At 46.9% G+C, this 20,154-nt stretch overlaps 1 protein-coding gene across 1 annotated transcript in view; it reads left to right on the top strand.

Moving 5' to 3' along the window:
• The window catches only part of LOC136608862 (vomeronasal type-2 receptor 26-like), a 113,040-nt gene that overhangs the window by 27,708 nt on the left and 65,178 nt on the right, over nt 1–20,154 (top strand). The window contains exon 3 of the mRNA XM_066589157.1: nt 7,826–8,044. Within this exon, the coding sequence (XP_066445254.1) occupies nt 7,826–8,044 (219 nt within the window). The remainder of the gene's footprint in view (nt 1–7,825; nt 8,045–20,154) is intronic.

Genomic DNA, 20,154 nt, shown 5'->3' with positions numbered 1-20,154 from the left:
AACATTTGTGTAATAGGAGTATATGTGAACCCCTGAAACATTTCTATATCCATAGCATTTGTGTACCAAAAGTTTAGGTGAACCCCTGAAACATTTCTGTACCAAGAGTATAGTCGACCCCATGAAACATTTGTGTACCAAAAGTATAGGCGACCCCCTGAAACATTTGTGTACCAAGAGTATAGGCGAACCTCTGAAACATTTGTGTACCAAAAGTACAGACGACCCCCTGAAACATTTCTATATCCATAGCATTTGTGTACCAAAAGTTTAGGTGAACCCCTGAAACATTTCTGTACCAAGAGTATAGTCGACCCCATGAAACATTTGTGTACCAAGAGTATAGGCGACCCCCTGAAACATTTGTGTACCAAGAGTGTAGGCATACTCCAGTACACAACATCGCTTTCCCCACTAGGAGGATGACTTTCAGTTTCCTCTTTCCCTTTAGCCCATACACGCTGAACGGATGTGAAGGAAGTAGCACAGGTACCCTCTGCAGCGTGGGCAGCAGTCTCATCCCCCTCTCCCTCCTCCACCCTCTCCTCCTCCTTCAATACGCGTTGAAAAACAGACGTGAGGGTGGTCTGGCTATCAAGCTATTAAGCAACGTATTATCTTCTGTTCTATCCGCAAAGCGTCGTCCTTAATGCTTAGCAGCGACCTAATCAGCAGGGAAAGCAGCGGGATGGTTACGCTGATAATGGCCACATCACCGCTCATCATTTGTGTAGACTCTTTAAAGTTTCCTAAGACATCCATGTCCACTCCTTAGTGAAGAACTGTGGAGGCTGACTACCAGCCCAACGGCCATGTTGCAGCTGGTATTCTACAATGGCTCTACGCTACTCGTAAAGCCTGGCCAGCATTTGCAACGTAGAATTCCAGCATGTGGGCACGTCACAACATTCGGTGCACTGGCAGCTGGGAGCCATGTTGCAGTGTCCTAAGGGTGGCAGCATCTGTGGTGGACTTTCTGAAATTTGCGCACATGCGACTCACCTTGCTGAGCAGTTCAGACAAATGGGGTAGTTTTTAAGAAAGCGCTGAACTACTAGATTGGACACGTGGGCCAGGCATGGCACTTGTGTTAGTCTGCCAAGCTGCAGAGCCGCCACCAGGTTACTTCCATTGTCACACACGACCATGCCTGGTTGGAGATTCAGCGGCCAAAGCCACAGATCTGTCTGCTCCGTCAAACCCTGTAAGAGCTCTTGAGTGGTGTGCCTCTAGTCACCTAAGCTCAGGAGTTTCAGCATGGCCTGCTGACGCTTCACCGCACCAGTGCTGAAGTGCCTCAAACTACTGACTGCAGGCAACGTGTAGGAGGGAGGGGTGTTTGGAGGAGGTGGCATAATAAGCCAGAGAAACTATCACTGAGGTATGACCCGCAATCCTCGGTGTGGGTAGTACGTTAGCAGACCCAGAGTCAGACTCGGTCCCAGCCTCCACCAAGTTCACCCAATGTGCTGTCAAGGAGATGTAGTGTCCCTGCCCACCAGCACTTGTCCATGTGTCGGTGCTTAAGTGGACCTTCCCAGTAACCACGTTGGTGAGGGCATGGTTAATGTTCCATGGGACGTGCTGGTGTAGGGCGGGGACGGCACACCGGTGAAAAATAGTGGCGGCTGAAGACTGAGTAGCGAGGGACTCCCACTGCCATCAGGTTGTGGAAGGCCTCCATTTCTACTAGCCTATATGGCAGCATCTCCAGGCTGAGTAGTTTTGAAATATGCACATTTAAAGATTGTGCATGCAGGTGGGTGGCCACGTATTTCCGTCGGCGTTCCAATGCTTGGGTTATCGACAGCTGAATTCTGCGCTGGGACAAATTGGTGGAGGCAGTGGAGGACTGTGGAGTTAAGGGTGTGGGTGCTGGCCGAGAGATGCTCTTGCCTGCGTCCTGGAAGGGGGATTGGATCTCCGTGACAGGATGTGACACAGGGGAAGAGGCAGTGGTGTGACCCGCAGGCGGTAAATAGCCTTCGTTCCATGTCGCTGGGTGCTTAGCCATCAAATGCCTGCGCATGCTGGTGGTGGTCAGGCTGGTAGTGGTGGCTCCCCTGCTGATCTTGGTGTGGCACAGGTTGCACATCACGTTTCGTTGGTCGTCCGCGCTCTCCTCAATATGCCTCCAGACCTTCAAACACCTAGCCCTCTGCTCGGAGCTTGCCGCGACAAGTTGCTGTGGGGAAACCTTGGGGGATAACTTGCTCTGGACCTGCTTTTCCCCCTGGCCACCCCACTGCCTCTTCCAACCTGTTCTGCCGCAGCACTTGCCCCCTACTCTGAAGTCATCTCTTCAGTTGGCTTAACAACCCAGGTGGGGTAAGTCACCTCATCATCCACCAGCTCTTCCTTTGACTCCTAAGTCTGTTCCTCCCTCAAACTTACTGCCTTAACAGCAACGTCACTGACAGACATCTGTGTCTCATCATAATCATCATCCACAAATAGCTCTTGAGACACTACTAGGAAGTCCCCACCCTCATCAACCTGAGTCTGTGAAAGGTCCAAATTTTGGGCATCAGTCACGACAAACTCCTCACGTGGCTGATGAACCATTTTTTCTGACTCAGGGCAAGGACCTGAGAACAGTTCTTGGAAGTATGCCTGTTCAGAATCTCTCCTTTTTCTGGAGTGACCGGTCTGGGAGGAAGAAGGAGCAGCCTGAGGATTCAGAGATCCAGTCCCTTTAAAAAAATAGCTGATCTGTAATATCTAGATCACCTATGCCTCCCCCTCCCCCATTTGAACCAGGATATTCGATTGGAGAAGAGTAGCTGGGTTCAAGGTAGTGCACCATTGAAAAGAAATATTAGGCAGGGCATGAGCAAGGCACATTGCAGCCTTATTTGATGAGCTAGAGACAGATGTTTAGGTTGTACTAGAGTGAGTATACTCTGGATGTAATGAGGTGTGAAAACCACTAGGGGGTAGTCCAGAACCAACTCAGAAGATTTGTCAACCATTACTTGTACTGCTGCCACCGCACATACACAGGAGGGGGCTCCTCGGGCCACCGGATCCATTTTCATAGAGTAATACCCAAGTGGTCGTGGACGTCCTCCATGTTTTTGCCTCAATACTGCCGTCGCATGATCAGCCAAGGACGGCAAGATGAGGCAAGTCCCAAAAAGGTGCTGAGTTTGGCAGCAGAAGAAGGTACAGAAATGGCTTGAACTGCAGTTTTGCGTTCTTCTGTGAGATGTTTGGTTCCTTGAGCTAGGCAACGGTCTAGAAACACAACCTTTTGTTTACAAAGCTGTAATTTTTCCTTTGAAGCCTTGCAGCCATTTTCTGCTAAAAATGTTAGAAGAGAAATGGATGGAGATTGACATGTTTTCAGATCCTCAGCACAAAGCAGAATGTCATCAACATATTGCAACAGCACAGTTCCATCAGGCGGAGTCTAGGCCTGCAAGACAGACTGCAGTGCCTGGGTGTACATGTTTGGAGAATTCTGCGCACTTTGTAGCAGGACAGTCCAAGTATCCTTTTTATCATTTAAGTTTAACTCAATTCCTTTTGTTGTCTGTAAAAGGGCTGGAGATTCAGACTGTCTCCACTCTGGCTTATTGTCTTTGAGTTTAGACTTTAAGGGTTCCCATTTCTTCTATGCCCCTATACCCTAGATCTGACCAACGTTGTTGAAAGCAGGCATAGAACTGTTCTCCACTTTCTTCCTTCTCTTTGTGTGATATTAGAAAGAGACAAGGAGGATTCTCTCATTTTTTCTTATGCCCAACATTCTAGACCAATTAAAAATATCTTACCACTTCTTCATTCTCTATGACTAATTTTATCCCAATCTGTGCCACAATAGTCTTTCACATAATTTAAGATTATCGTTCCCACTGCCTCCCCTGTTTTCAACACAATCAGAAGACCCAGATCAGCTGATGTCTAAAGAAAGGCATAGGTCTGGTCATGGGGTCTGGTAGCTGCTGTATGAGCGACATATGCTCTTGTGGCGTTCATGATCTATATTTTACTTTTTGTGATGCTGCATCATATTGGCTCCTTCTGCCTTCCCCCTGTTTTACATCTGCTCCTGTACCACCCTCTGCTCACTGCATCCCCTCCTTGTCCTTTTCCTCATGATTCCACTCACTAGCCTTGGATCTAGTGAGCATAGGCATAACCGGTTTGTGCTGAGCAGCTCCGCAAGCAGGGCAGCTCTCTCTCCAATCCAGGTTTTGTTGTCCACAATGCCAGCAGGTCCATCCCTCCACTCCAATTTTTGACCTTGGAGTGGATGGCTTGGCATAGGGTGGGGGAGGAGTAGACGGTTGGAATTGAGATGGAGGAGGGAGTGGAGGTGGAAGAGGGAACTGACCCAGCAATGGGGGAGCATAATATACCTGTGCTTTGAATTGTCTTAATTTTCAGCCATTGAACAGTATAGATTTCATATAATACAACATACGGGGCCCTTCCTGTGCAGCCAAATATAACCAATTCTCAATTCACATTTCTTTGCACAGACAAGTAGGCCCTCCACAGCACACTACCCCACCCTTTGGAATTTAACTTATCTCCTATAGAACACAGAAACGTCTTTTCCGACAAATAGCAGAACTGTATAACAGGTTCCACTGCCTATAACCATCTTCTATTATGTGCAAATAGCCTGGGCTCCTGTGTCTATTTAAAATTAAGCTAGAGTGTAATATACTAGCCCCACCGTACAAAACTGCAAATTCACACTCACTGGGGTTTTATTCATTCCTATACGGACTGATAAGTTTATCATGTGAAGTAGAAACTGGGGTTGTATTTACTGTACGTAGGACTGCCGACAGCGGACAAAGCACATATATAAGAAAAACTCTTATGTACCGCCATTTTTACATGCTTTGTCTATTATAGGTTATCCAATGACAAACACAATACAACTTATGCCCATTTCCACCCACATACTTATATTCATCGCTTTAGTTAGCGACTATTATCACTGTTAAACCTTCTTCTATATCTTTATGTGCCTTTTTCCAACTATTCAACATTTCCCGTAATCCATTATCTTTAACCCATCCAGCATGACATTCTGCAAACCTATCCCAATACTGGGTGTCTAATACACATGTCCCTTCATATTCTCTACTTACTGCATTCCTGCCTTCTCTTACTATCACTATTTTCCGTGCAGTCTTCCATACCTTATCCTCTCTAGCAGTATTCCCAATGGCTGGCGGCTTATGTACACCAAGAGGCCTATTATTTTTATTCTTTCACACACATAAAACAATCCCCTGACCATGGAAATATACAAACGGAACTGCAGGTAGCCCTGTCCAGAATCGTGGCCTTGTTAGGGACTCCCTTCATCGTCACTGATCGGGTTCCTCTTAACACGGGACACAGAGATTTATATTTGCACCCTGGAGGTCAGGTTCCGTAGATCAGGTCAGCTCATCTCAATCACTCACTCATGCATAAACAGGCACACATAAAGACAAAAACATTTGCATGTCAGTTACTTCTTTTAAGTGTCAGTACTTCCTCACTGTCTGTAAGTGTCAGTACTTCCCAACCCTGCTTATTTCCCCCCGTCTCTACTACTTCTCTTATACCTATAAGAGGCTCCCATGAGGGATTTTATCCCCTGAAAACTTTAGGCTTCCCTTATACTATGCCTTCCAGAGATCAGCAAGAGGGTTCCATATTCTGTAAACTGACAACGCAAAGTAACAAATAAAAACAATAACTGTTAAAGAACACCCGCACAGCATATTCAGCCCACCATATGGATTCTTAAAAAGCTTGAAGATTTATAAGAGGCGTGCACTTCTTACCCCTCGGACAGGAAAGGAGCAGCCAAGAAGTACGAATAGATTGTGGCAAGATAAAGCCCTACCTTACTGCGCAGTTTTGTCAATCCGTGGTTCCGAGTGGCTCCTTATCCCATCTGTGTCCGGGGGGTTTCGAGGTGTAGGTGGTCCTCTTCTTCCTTCAAGCCCCACATTTCTTGGGCGCCAATTAATGTTAGGGAAATTCAATGTTCCGTCAATATGCTGTGAGGCTCCAAATCAGAGGTGGTTATGGCGGCCGGCGTGAGAAAGCAATGGGCACAGACATTATGACTGTGTCTTAAAGCAATCTACCTTTATTACGAGACATCTTTCTTTTTATAGTATTTTAAAGGAGAATGGTCTATTGTCAATATGTGTACATTCTAGTCAATCATATGTTTTACATAGATAGCAGTTAGGCATTAAGGCCTTGTCTTTACTGGACACTATTGCACACTGACCTTTGAACAGTGTAACAGGAGATAATGAAGAATGTAAGCTATATATACTTTTGCTAAGCACTATTCTCTATTTCTAATTCCTATAACAATGCAATCTTGCTGTGCAAACAACATATGAATGTACAAGCGTATATCAAAGATGTTCATAGGAGACAGAATTAAATATATATGTATATGTTTTAGGCCCATAGCCTCCAGAAGCGTATATCAAAGACGTTCATAGGAGACAGGATGAATTATATAAGTTTTATGCTTATGGCCTTCACAGCAATAAAGGTTAAAATGGGAAAAGATTTAGGCCATATCAGCAAAGAAAAAACACCTGCTGTATTCCATTTGATTCAAATGATATCTCCGTCTGATATTAATTGTGCTTAGCTCATAGAGTATTCAGTTCATAGAGTTTATTTCACTTCATTAAAGTTGTTTAACAAGAGTATTATATTAAACATCGACTGTCTGAAATATTATATGGATGGTGCAGATGTAATGCATGTGGTCTGGGATTGTGTAGGATTGCACGAATTTTGGAATGGGGTACTGTTGGCATTATTGACTTTAAATTTTTGTCATAGTTCCTCATATATTTTCCCTTATAGATCAGCTATGGAGCGATGGATTCCATCTTCAGTAATAAGCTCCAGTTCCCTTCTTTCTACCGCACAGTCCCTGATGGGAAGGTTCAGTATGAGGCCATTGTTCTCCTTCTGAAGCATTTTGGTTGGAGCTGGGTGGGGATTGTTAGAGCAGATGATAAGAGTAGTGAATGGGCCGGCATGGAGCTCTACAGCCACATGATACGGAATGGAATATGTGTTGCTTTTCAGGATGTTTTTAATGATGATACACATGACTATAACTTCAATAAAGATTTATACAAGATGCATAAGATCAGCTGTGATGTTATCATAATTCTTGGCAGCTCTGATGGTCTACAGATTATCCAGCAGATGCCTATTGATGACTACAAGAGTAGGAAAGTATTTATCATTCCCTCATTATTCATTACCTGGAAAAATACACAAAATGATCTTTTGAGCCGCTCACTCCAGATTACTCAACATAGAAGGAACATTCCGGGACTGAAGGATTATCTCCTGGCTGTGGGTCCTTACAAATACCCAGGAATACTGACACATAATGTTTGGTACAAATACTTTGATTGCTGTATTATCCATTCTATGTATGCTTCCTGCAGACCATGTAATGAGTCAGAGAGCCTCAATAATGTGAATCCCTCCAAGTACGATGTGAATAATTTTCGCTATACCTTTAGTGTCTACTCTGCGGTTTATGCTGTGGCTTCTGCATTACAAGATTTATTTCTCAGTAAATGTCAGGGTCACTTTAAGTCTTGTATATCCAACCAGCTCTTCCACTTAGGTGAGGTAAGTGCTAAATCTGACCAATGTTGTGACTGCAGTGATGTAATAAGAAACATTAACAGTAGAATTATCTAATAGTGGAAGAGAAAATCCCATCAACCATCATCTTCATCATTATAATCCCCACCAATCATTCACCATCATCGGCCACCACTGATCTTGTTCTGTTCCACATTTTCTGCAGGTCAACCGATACCTGAAGAACATTAATTTCACCACTCCTGGTGGAGAGTCAGTTTACTTTGATCATGAAGGAAATTCTCCTGCAAGTTTCGATCTCTTAAACATGTTTGTTTTGAACCAAACCGACAAGATAAAACAAGTCGGATATTATCAAGATAAGGATGGACAATTTCATATAAATGACAGCGAGATTCACTGGGATCCAGGATTCAGCCAGGTAGTGCCATGAATTGGCCTCACCACTTTACACCGTAGCAGCCATTCTGGCCAATGCATTTAATAGTCGTTTGATCATGTATCCATCAGATCCTGTTGACCAATTTGGCCCTGCTGCTCTTTCTGCAATCCTGCCTCTACTATGTGACAGCATCTAGCAGTAGTTTAGTAGTAGTTAGCTCTTCTCTCTGGCTCTGCAGCAATTGCTCATTAAAGGGGTAGTCCAGTCGTAAACTATTAATGGCCTATTGCAGGATAAGCCATCAGTAACAGATTAGCAGAGGTCTGTCTCCACAGATCCTTGGTGATCAGTTGTTTGCTATGCAAAGTTAAGAACAGGTACAGAGGATCAGTCTCGGAGGGTTCCAGATGCAGGTCCTCCTGAGCTAGATTGGGCATCATTATAACCAAGGGCAGTTCACTGCAAGGTTAACAAAGAAGTGCTCTAGACTGGAATCCGGCTGCATGTGGTAGACCTGTACAGCATCCTACCTGGTACACAGATGAGTTGCAGCATATTTGCTGTATAAATCGCTTTATTGCACCCATTCATGGAGGGTATAAGGCATTCGGTACCAAAGTTTAGTATTCATAGACAGATCACTAGCATGAGAGGACTGGGGTTGTTTACTTTCTGGGAAAACATTGTCCTGTGGCCAGTTAGGAGCCTCCCTCCTGGGAGCGGGCTTTTCAATCATTGCCTGCTTAGACCTTTCATCCTGTTGTGTTATGTCATCTCAGCCAAATATCCACCTATGACTAAAGGAGCACAGCAGGGGTCAGTAATGCCAGAATCAGAGTCGGTACTGCTTCTGCCTATGCTGTTTCAGTAACAGGATTGTCCCTAGTTACTTCTAGGGGACTGATGTGGTTGATGACACCACATGCAAAGTTCAGAACAGGTACGGAGGATTGATCCCCAGTGGCTTTCAGATAGAGGGCCTCCTCAGCTAGATTGGGCATCACTACACCCAAGGTCGATTCACAGGGAGGGTTAAGAAAGAAGCACACTAGACTGGAATCCAGCAGGAAGGATGAGGTAGACCAGTAGAACATCCCATCTGGTACTCAGCAGAGTTGTAGCACCTGTGATTCCAAGGTCAAATCATTCATGGACCACAAGTTTGCTGTATAACTTATTGTTTACTCTTTAGGGCCAACGGGGAAACAGAGGATGTATAGCAACACAGTCTCTTTTATCAGAAGAGGTCTCAGCTTGTGATGTGCTTGCTGAATGCAATATCAGTACTTCTTGTTCAGACTCGAATTGCTTCCTGGGCTAATAAAAGTGAGAACTCATACTACTTCCTTAACCTGCAATATATATATATATATATATATATATATATATATATATATACCTTTTAGGAGGGGTTCGGCTTTGTTAAGTGTAAGTGGGAGAGCTAGATATATATATCTAACTCTCCTTCCTGCTGCATTCTCACCCCTTCACTACCACTTTCTGGAGCCTTAAACCTCCTCCTACAGCACATGGTGTTCTACAGCCTACACTCAACAAAGCCGAATCCCTCCTAAAAGGTATAGTATTTAACCCTATATAGATCACAGTGTTTCAGTCATAAAGGACTACACATTTTTTTAACGATTTTACTAGAGATGAGCGAGTATACTCGATAAAGGCAATTGCTCGAGCGAGCATTGCCTTTATCGAGTACCTGCCCGCTCGAGATGAAAATGTTTTGTTTTTTTTTATTTTTAACCTCCCCTGGCTGCCGTAATCCTGCTCACAGCTGGCTTGCTAGGACACAACGGGTGCTGCCCCGTGCCGTGTCCCCGTCACCATGATGACCAGGCGTGCGTTCTTGGTCTCCGTCTATCCAGAAAGGCTAGGGGCAGGTTCCCCAGTACCTCGGTGATTGAACTCTGCTGCTGTCAGGCGTTCCCCCCCAATCAGCTGCTGGTGAACTGGATTATGTTTTTCTCCAGCAGGTTTCAGGATATTCTGTAGCTTCCTAATTGTGTAATATAGTATGCGCACACTGGCCGAGTCAGACGCAAGATATTAGTCTCAAGTCTAAACTGGATCTGAGCGTACAATGCTCAGAGCCTCAGTTTTATTAAAACACATAATACCTGCCCTTTATAGGCGTATAATATATTACATATATGGTCCATGAGAATAATTATTGGGTCTCCAGCTAACCAAGTCCCCCTTCCTTCCCCTCCCAGTGTCTGTCTCTGTATGACCATGAGGTCCTTTGTTCTAGAAGTTGAGGAGGGGGGAAGGTAAGTGAGATGCTCAAGCTGTTATTCCAAGGTGAAGACCTATGCAATTTTAACCCTAGAGAGGCTGCACTGAAACTTTACATTAGGCTAAAATTATAGCACACATCTTTCACCATGCCTTTGTCCAGCAATTACCATAATGAGATTATGCAGCCATTAGCCTCTACAGAGTTAAATCACTACAGCTGCATAATACATGTAGTTTATATAAATCAATAGACATTTTATGCTAATTATCATGTCTACTACACTGGGGCGGGAGCTCTGACAGCATTTCAATGCCTCTGTTCCTTCCAGCATTGCCAGTGTTAGTTAGGTCTTCTGCTGCACCCGCGTTCTTTGGATTGCTTATTTGACTATTTGCTTGATCCTGACTTTGCCTTCGCCTGACACCTTCTACCGCGTACCTTTCTGTTGCCGACCCAGATTGCCTGACTTGCCTCTGTGTTTGTTTGTCTCAGTGTCAGTTTGTAGTCTGACCCCTTGTCCCGCTTCCCTAGAGAGTCTAGGGACCGTCGCCAAGTCGTCACCCTGGGGCTTAGCCCAGGGGGGCAAGTAGGTAAGGTCAGGGGTTGCGGGCAGCTTTTAGGGACCACCAGTACCGGGCCCCAGTTCCCTGACAGTAACACTGGCCCAAAGAAGGTCAGACTTTTTCAACCGACCATGTATTGACTACAAGATAACAAGATAACCGCCCAGTAGTTCTCTATGCTTGACTTGAGGAGAGCCTATAACCTAATCCACATACGAGAAAGAGGTGAGTGAAAACAGCCTTTAATACAGCTATTGGACACTTTGAATATCTTGCTTAGCATTTGGCTTATGCAATGCCCTCGTTGTTTTTCAAGGGTTCATGAACACCATTTTCCAGGATGTCATGTGTGTCTTCATGGTGGTTTACCTGGATGACATCCTGATCTTTTCCTCTGACTGGGAAACACACTGTGCCTGTTTACAAACTGTACTGACTTGTCTTAGAGCAAACAAGTTATTCGCTAAGTTTGAGAAATGTGTTTTTGTCGTCCAGAAAATATCCTTCTTGGAGTATATCATTACACCTTGTGATATTCAGATTGATACAATTAAGGTTAAAGCCATCACGGAATGGGCTCAGCCAGTCACTTTAAAGGCATTACGCTTCCTGGGATTCGCTAACTACTAGAATCATAGAATGGTAGAGTTGGAAGGGACCTCCAGGGTCATCAGGTCCAACACCATGCTCAGTGCAGGATTTACAAAATCATCCCAGACAGATATTTGTCCAGCCTTTGTTTGAAAATTTCCATTGAAGGAGAACTCACCACCTCCCAGGGTAACCTGTTTCACTCATTGATCCCCCTCACTGTCAGAAAGTTTTTTCTAATATCTAACTTGTTTCTACTCCCTTTCAGTTTCATCCCATTGCTTCTAGTCTTTCCTTGTGCAAAAGAGAAAATGGCTGATGCCTCTGCACTGTGACAGCCCTTCAGATATTTGTAGACTGCTATTAGGTCTCCCCTCAGCCTTCTTTTTTGCAAGCTAAACATTCCCAGATCCTTTAACCATTCTTCATAGGACATTATTTACTACTGTAAATTTATTAAGAACTTCTCCGTGGTGGCTAAGCCTTTAACGGATCTCACCAGAAAGGGGATTGATGTGAGTACCTGGTCTTCTGATGTGCTTGCCGCTTTCTCCACCCTGAAGACTGTCTTCTCCTCTACGCCTGTCTTCATTCAATCTGACCTAACCTGTCCATTTGTGGTGGAGGTAGATGCCTCCGAGTTAGGTGTTGGAGCGGTACTGTCGCAAGGTCCCTCAACACTCATAAATCTTAGACTATGTGCCAACTTTTCACGAAAATTCTCATCTACCAAACAAAATTACAACATAGGTAACTGGGAATTACTTGCTATTAAGTGGGCATTTGAGGAATGAAGGCATTTTCTGGGAGGAGCATGCCATGAGATCACAGTGCTCACTGACCAGAAAAATCTCATTTATTTAGACTCAGCTAAGAGGTGGAATGCTCGGCAAGCACATTGGGCCTTGTTCTTTTCATGCTTCAACTTTTTAGTTACTTACCAACCCAGCTCGAAAAACGTTAAGATGGATGTCTTGTTCAGGAGTTTTGGTACCTTGGAACCTACTGAATCTGAGCCTGAAACTATTCTCTCCCCTGGCGTGGTTCTTGCTGCTGTCTCCTCTGGCCTTTAAGGTTGAAGGTGTTAGAGGAGACGCATGCATCAGTCCTAGCTGGTCACCCTTGTGTCAAGGGAACTAAGGAACTACTCTCCAGAATTTTTAGTGGCCTCATATGGCTAGAGAGGTCCACTCATTTGTAATGGCATGTCCAGTTTGTGCCAGGGGGAAGAGTCTCAGGCGACATCCTGAAGGCCCTCTTCTCCCCGTCCCATTCCATCCAGGTCATGGTGCCTTTTGTCCATGGACTTTATAACTTATATGCCTCCCTCGCGTGGGAACACGGTTATTTGGGTTAGAGTTGATCGTTTCACCAAGATGTCACATTTCGTTCCTCTTTGCAAGTTGCCTAATGCCGAATATTTATCAGAAATATTTATCAACAAGGTTGTTTAGCTACATGGGATTCCAGGGGATATTGTCTCTGATAGAGGGGTACAGTTTGTCGACCGGTTCTGGTCGGCTTTCTGTAAAAACTTAAATGTTAATTTGTCTTTTTCTTCGGCTTTCCATCCTGAGTCTAATGGACAAATGGAACACATCAATCAAGAATTAATCCAGTAGCTACGACTTTTTGTTTCTGATAATCAGTTTCAGTGGGCAGACTATTTACCTCTCGCCGAATTCACCATCAATAACCATGTTAATTGACTTCCAGTTCCTGTGCCAGGCTGTAGAGACACACAGTTGAGCAGCTCCGGTAACCTGCTATCCCTGCACCAACAAACAAGCACATACAGCCTGCCTGCAAGTGGCTATGAACAGTGGAAGAAATAGGCAGTTTAACTGCCTCCAGAGGAGCTGCTCTCACTGAAGCCAGGAGACACAAATCAAGGAAAGGACAGAGGAGGTGGCGGGCCGACTGACTGGGCTAACACTGGAGAGGAGAAAGGACTCCAGCCAGCAGCCAGAGTGTGTGTAACTGTGTGCTTGCAGCCTGTCAGCAATTACAGCTGCAATAAGCGGCATCTGAGCTAAAGAAGTGACTTATAATTCATTAATTGCACTCAGGAGTGCCGACACAGGGCTGAGCAAGGGGAGTCATTTATTCCCTGCACTTAGGGTGTGCCTGTAACCAGCTGACCTAATTTATTCACTACACTCAGGGGGCGTGTCAGCACAGAGCAGACAGCTCCCTCCCCCCTACTCTGAGACACAAGTGAACAAAGGTGGATTAACCATTACATCCCCACTGCCCCAGAGAGAGACTTTGCTACAGTTCATCTCCCCACTAGTCAAGATAAAATCCTCTGGTGACCAAAGTGAAAAGCACACTGTGACAGCAAATTCTCATTTCTATTATATAGACTGCTCCTTCTCCTACTCTGCCTCAGCTTCAGCCTCAGAGGAGCAGAAGAAGTTGTTAACAGGAATTTGACCAGCCAGGAGGAGTTGCAGAGGGCCGTGCCACAATTGCCCAAACAAAACCTTTAAGAGAAACACAGTGGACTTACGCAGGAAAACACACAGAATCCTCCCCAAAACACTAACAATACTCCCTTAACTAATATCTAATATTACTCTGACAAGAGGAACTACTGAGGATTCAGATTAAGAGAAAGTCAGCGTAACTCCATGCCAGGACTCCCTACCATTGTTATAGAAAACATAAAAATGCCCCTGCCCTCCCAAAAGTAATATGTGGGAGAGCCTCATGACCAACATGGAGGAGGCATTTTATTAGCAACTTACCAGGCAAACCCCCCACTCCCACCCCCCTCCTCTATCAACTAGCAGCAGTATAGGGCTAACAGCGAATCCCAGTTCAACAAATTATGAAGAATTTAACTTTCGCCACTCAAGATGGTCAAAATTGATCCTAACAAAAATAGGGACGTGGGCGCTACCAGCAAATCTGGAACTATAGACAACTTCGTGAAAAAAACACAGCCACTTCTCTCAGCACCCTCAGCACATCAGATACCATCCTCTGTGAAAAAACGCCACGCTGATGACCTCCAACACCAGGGCAGACAAAGCTAGCAGTGAGGATGATGACCCTGCAAGTAACAGAGAGCTGCCCATCACTAGAGACTTCCTCACGCTGGAGCCCTTTCATGAGAGAAATACAGGACTTTAGACAGGAGATGAGACAGATAGGAGGTAGAGTGGAGCATCTGGAAACAACACAAGAGAAGCTGGTGACCTACACCACAGCCGCTACCTCATCTCTCACAACCTGTCAAGGCCATCTAAATCAAATTGTCGACTGGCTGGAAGATCAAGAGAATCGAGGGAGGAGAAACAATCTCCGAAATAAAGGTTTCCCTGAATCCATCCTACCGGAGTCCATCATTGGAGCAATAGGGGAGCTCTTTATCACACTGCTAGGTGACAACTACCCAGAGGAGATCATCATAGAAAGAGCACACAGGGCCCTGAGACCGAGACCCAGGCAAGATGAACCACCCAGAGATATAATCTGCAGGCTGCTTACTTCCAAAGTCAGAGACGGCATCCCGAGAAGAAGCAGAACCTATGGAGATCTATTACTGGAAGGAGCCGGCCACAAACACCAACATTGAGGTCGGCCCCAATCTTGATGACTACTACGTGATATGTTAAATTTCCCCTCAACAGGGCCTTTAAGGACTTACCCATTCCAGAACATAAGTGCCTAAGTATATTTTGCAACATACAAAACTATCCTTGACTACCTCACACTCTGCTATGACCCACTAATTGTATAATCCGATTTTATTTGGATTGAGGTTAACTCAATTGACGGAGAGGCTCTATTAGAATCTCAACGATTGTGCTTAAACTTAACTAACAGGAGGACTGTGGATCTCCCTATTACTCCCACAGGACACTACTTTTATAGTTGGTCTTAATTCACCCCTCCTCTCCCCTACCCTGCCCCCTCCTCTCCTCCCCTGATCCCCCCTCTTCTCTCCTTACCTGTTTTTTCCCGCCTAGTAACCAATTATATAATATCAAAGGGTCCTTGTTACCTTTGTTTCCTCCTTCGGTGTGGACATGACTCTGCTGAAGGAAACTTGTATTGATTGCATAAATCTGTTTCTCGTGTTTTTCTTACTGTGTTTTAGATTTTTGAAAATGTTATAAACGGTCTCCTTAAGAGGCCAAGTGGTTGCCACCTATGAGTCAGGATCAGGTAAGAAGAAAATCCCTTATGGGTGTTAATATTATGGCTATTGGTTCTGCCCCCAGGCCCATTGCCCTGGTCTCATACAATGTTAAAGGACTGAGGTCAGATACTATCTCTATTAAAGAAATCTAATTATGATATACTCCTGCTCCAATGATATCCAAGAAAGGCGGCAGCATCAGCGGTGTAAAAAAATAGTAGAAGATTTTTTTTTTATTGCTCCATAAATAAGCCATTTTTAATGGAGCAATAAAAGATTTTTTTTCTATTATTTCTACACAGCTGAGGCTGCCGCCTTTCTTGGATATCATTGTATATGCCTGGGGTTAGGTTCATGAATAGAGATGAGCGAGCGTACTCGTCCTAGCTTGATGCTCGTTCGAGTATTAGGGTGTTCGAGATGCTCGTTACTCGAGACGAGTACCACGCGATGTTCGAGTTACTTTCATTTTCTTCCCTGAGAAATTAGCGCGCTTTTCTGGCCAATAGAAAGACAGGGAAGGCATAACAACTTCCTCCTTTGACGTTCCAACCCTATATCACCCCCCTGCACTGAGTGGCTGGGGAGATCAGGTGACACCCGAGTATTAAAATCTGCCTCGCCCGCGGCTCGTCACAGATGCATGCTGACCGAGATCAGGGAAAGTGCTGCTGGTGCCGGAGCTGCTATAGGGAGAGTGTTAGGTGTTATTTTAGTCTTCAAGAACCCCAACGGTCCTTCTTAGGGCCACATCTGACCGTGTGCAGTACTGTTGAGGCTGCTTTTAGCAGTGTTGCACAATTTTTTTTTTGTATATCGGGCGTGCAGACCATAGCGTCCTGCAGTCTGCAGTCATTTTACAGAGTATAGGGGCAGTACTGGTGAGGCAGGGACAGTGGGAAAGGTGAAAGAGATATACTGGCTATATAGGCAGTGTGGTTGTTCCCAAAAACTTCCAAAAAATACAATATTTGGCCTGCCTGTCACTGCCTTCAGTTTACTGCGTCTCTGCTGGGGGTAGTAGTTGGTGAATTAATACCCAGCCTTGCACATAATTGTTTCCTGCCTCTGCAGTGCGTTACGTACGCGAAGTCAGCCTCCAACAGGGCAATCGAAATACAGTGTATATCACAGGCAGTGTGGTTGTTCCCAAAAAGTTTTAAAAAATACTATATTTGGCCTGCCTGTCACTGCCTTCAGTTTACTGCGTCTCTGCTGGGGGTAGTAGTTGGTGAATTAATAGCCAGCCTTGCGCATAATTGTTTCCTGCCTCTGCAGTGCGTTACGTACGCGAAGTCAGCCTCCAACCACAGGCCAATAAGCGACACATTTAATTACAGCGTTCTGTTTCTGCTAATCTCGTAATACACCATGCTGAGGGGTAGGGGTAGGCCTAGAGGATGTGGACAGGGGCGAGGACGCGGAGGCCCAAGTCAGGGTGTGGGCACTGGCCGAGCTCCTGGTCCAGGTGTATCACAGCCAACTGCTGCGGGATTAGGAGAGAGGCAAGTTTCTGGGGTCCCCAGATTCATCTCACAATTAATGGGTCCACGCGGTAGACCTTTATTAGAAAATGAGCAGGTCCTGTCGTGGATGGCAGAAAGTGCATCCAGCAATCTATCGAACACCCAGAGTTCTGCGCCGTCCACTGCTGCAACTCTGAATCCTCTGGCTGCTGCTCCTCCTTCCTCCCAGGCTCCTCGCTCCATGAAAATGACACATTCTGAGGAGCAGGCAGACTCTCAGGAACTGTTCTCGGGCCCCTGCCCAGATTGGGCAGCAATGGTTCCTCTCCCACCTGAGGAGTTTGTCGCGACCGATGCCCAACCTTTGGAAAGTTTCTGGGTCCGGGGTATGAGGCTGGGGACTTCCGGCAACTGTCTCAAGAGCTTTCAGTGGATGAGGAGGATGATGACGATGAGACACAGTTGTCTATCAGTGAGGTAGTAGTAAGGGCAGCAAGTCCGAGGGAGGAGCGCACAGAGGATTCGGAGGAAGAGCAGCTGGACGATGAGGTGACTGACCCCACCTGGTTTGCTAAGCCTACTGAGGACAGGTCTTCAGAGGGGGAGGCAAGTGCAGCAGCAGGGCAGGTTGGAAGAGGCAGTGCGGTGGCCAGGGGTAGAGGCAGGGCCAGACCGAATAATCCACCAACTGTTTCCCAAAGCGCCCCCTCACGCCATGCCACCCTGCAGAGGCCGAGGTGCTCAATGGTGTGGCAGTTTTTCACTGAGAGTGCATACGACCGACGAACTGTGGTGTGCAAGGTTTGTCGCGCCAAGATCAGCCGGGGAGCCACCACCACCAGCCTCACCACCACCAGCATGCGCAGGCATATGATGGCCAAGCACCCCTCAAGGTGGGATGAAGGCCGTTCACTGCCTCCGGTTTGCACCACTGCCTCTCCCCCTGTGCCCCAACCTGCCACTGAGATCCAACCCCCCTCTCAGGACACAGGCACGACCGTCTCCCGGCCTGCACCCACACGCTCACCTCCGCTGTCCTCGGCCCCATCCAGCAATGTCTCTCAGTGCAGCGTCCAGCCGTCGCTAGCGCAACTGTTTGAGCGCAAGTGCAAGTACGCCGCCACGCACCCGCACGCTCAATCGTTAAACGTGCACATAGCCAAATTGATCAGCCTGGAGATGCTGCCGTATAGGCTTGTGGAAACGGAGGCTTTCAAAAACATGATGGCGGCGGCGGCCCCGCGCTACTCAGTTCCCAGTTGCCACTACTTTTCCCGATGTGCCGTCCCAGCCCTGCACGACCACGTCTCCCGCAACATTGTACGCACCCTCACCAACGCGGTTACTGCCAAGGTCCACTTAACAACGGACACGTGGACTAGCACAGGCGGGCAGGGCCACTATATCTCCCTGACGGCACATTGGGTGAATTTAGTGGAGGCTGGGACAGAGTCAGAGCCTGGGACCGCTCACGTCCTACCCACCCCCAGAATTGCGGGCCCCAGCTCGATGCTAGTATCTGCAGCGGTGTAGGCTTCCTCCACTAAACCACCCTCCTCCTCCTACGCAACCTCTGTCTCGCAATCAAGATGTGTCAGCAGCAGCATGTCGCCACCAGTCTGTGTCGCGCGAGGTGGCAGCACAGCAGTGGGCAAGCACCAGGAGGCAGTGCTGAAACTACTCAGCTTAGGACAGAAGAGGCACATGGCCCACGAACTGCTGCAGGGTCTGACATGGCAGACCGACTGCTGGCTTGCGCCATTGAGCCTCCAACCGGACATGGTCGTGTGTGACAACGGCCGTAACCTGGTGGAGGCTCTGCAGCTCGGCAGCCTCACGCACGTGCCATGCCTGGCCCACGTCTTTAATTTGGTGGTTCAGCGCTTTCTGAAAAGCTACCCATGCTTGTCAGACCTGCTCGGAAAGGTGCGCCGGCTCAGCGCACATTTCCGCAAGTCCAACACGGACGCTGCCACCCTGCGGACCCTGCAACATCGGTTTAATCTGCCAGTGCACTGACTGCTGTGCGACGTGCCCACACGGTGGAACTCTCCGCTCCACATGTTGGCCAGGCTCTATGAGCAGCATAGAGCTATAGTGGAATACCAACTCCAACATGGGCGGCGTGGTGGGAGTCAGCCTCCTAAATTCTTTACAGAAGAGTGGGCCTGGTTGGCAGACATCTGCCTTGTCCTTGGAAACTTTGAGGAGTCTACCTAGATGGTGAGCGGCGATGCTGCAATTATTAGCGTCACCATTCCTCTGCTATGCCTCTTGAGAAGTTCCCTGCAAAGCATAAAGGCAGACGCTTTGTGCTCAGAAACGGAGGCGGGGGAAGACAGTATGTCGCTGGATAGTCAGAGCACCCTCATGTCTATATCTCAGTGCATTGAGGAGGAGGAGCATGAGGAGGAGGGGGAAGAGATAGCTTGTCCCACTGCTGAGGGTGCCCATGCTGCTTGCCTGTCTTCCTTTCAGCGTGTATGGCCTGAGGAGGAGGAGGAGGATCCGGAAAGTGATCTTCCTAGTGAGGACAGCCATGTGTTGCGTACAGGTACCCTGGCACACATGGCTAACTTCATGTTAGGATGCCTTTCTCGTGACCCTCGCGTTACACGCATTCTGGCCACTATGGATTACTGCGTGTACACACTGCTCGACCCACGGTATAAGGAGAACCTTTCCACTCTCATACCCGAAGAGGAAAGGGGTTCGAGAGTGATGCTATACCACAGGACCCTGGCGGACAAACTGATGGTAAAATTCCCATCCGACAGCGCTAGTGGCAGAAGGCGCAGTTCCAAGGGCCAGGTAGCAGGGGAGGCACAGAGATCAGGCAGCATGTACAGCGCATGCAGGGGAACACTCTCTAAGGCCTTTGCCAGCTTTATGGCTTCCCAGCAAGACTGTGTCACCGCTCCCCAGTCAAGGCTGCGTCGGCGGGAACACTGTAAAAGGATGGTGAGGGAGTACGTAGCCGATCGCACGACCGTCCTCCGTGACGCCTCTGCTCCCTACAACTACTGGGTGTCAAAGCTGGACACGTGCCCTGAACTCGCGCTGTATGCCCTGGAGGTGCTTGCTTGTCCTGCGGCTAGCGTCTTGTCAGAGAGGGTGTTTAGTGCAGC

This window comes from Eleutherodactylus coqui, chromosome 1 (assembly GCF_035609145.1).
Source record: "Eleutherodactylus coqui strain aEleCoq1 chromosome 1, aEleCoq1.hap1, whole genome shotgun sequence".
NCBI classification, from domain to species: domain Eukaryota; kingdom Metazoa; phylum Chordata; class Amphibia; order Anura; family Eleutherodactylidae; genus Eleutherodactylus; species Eleutherodactylus coqui.
Note: the sequence above shows the minus strand (reverse complement) of the source record. Positions and strands in the feature narration are given on the sequence as shown.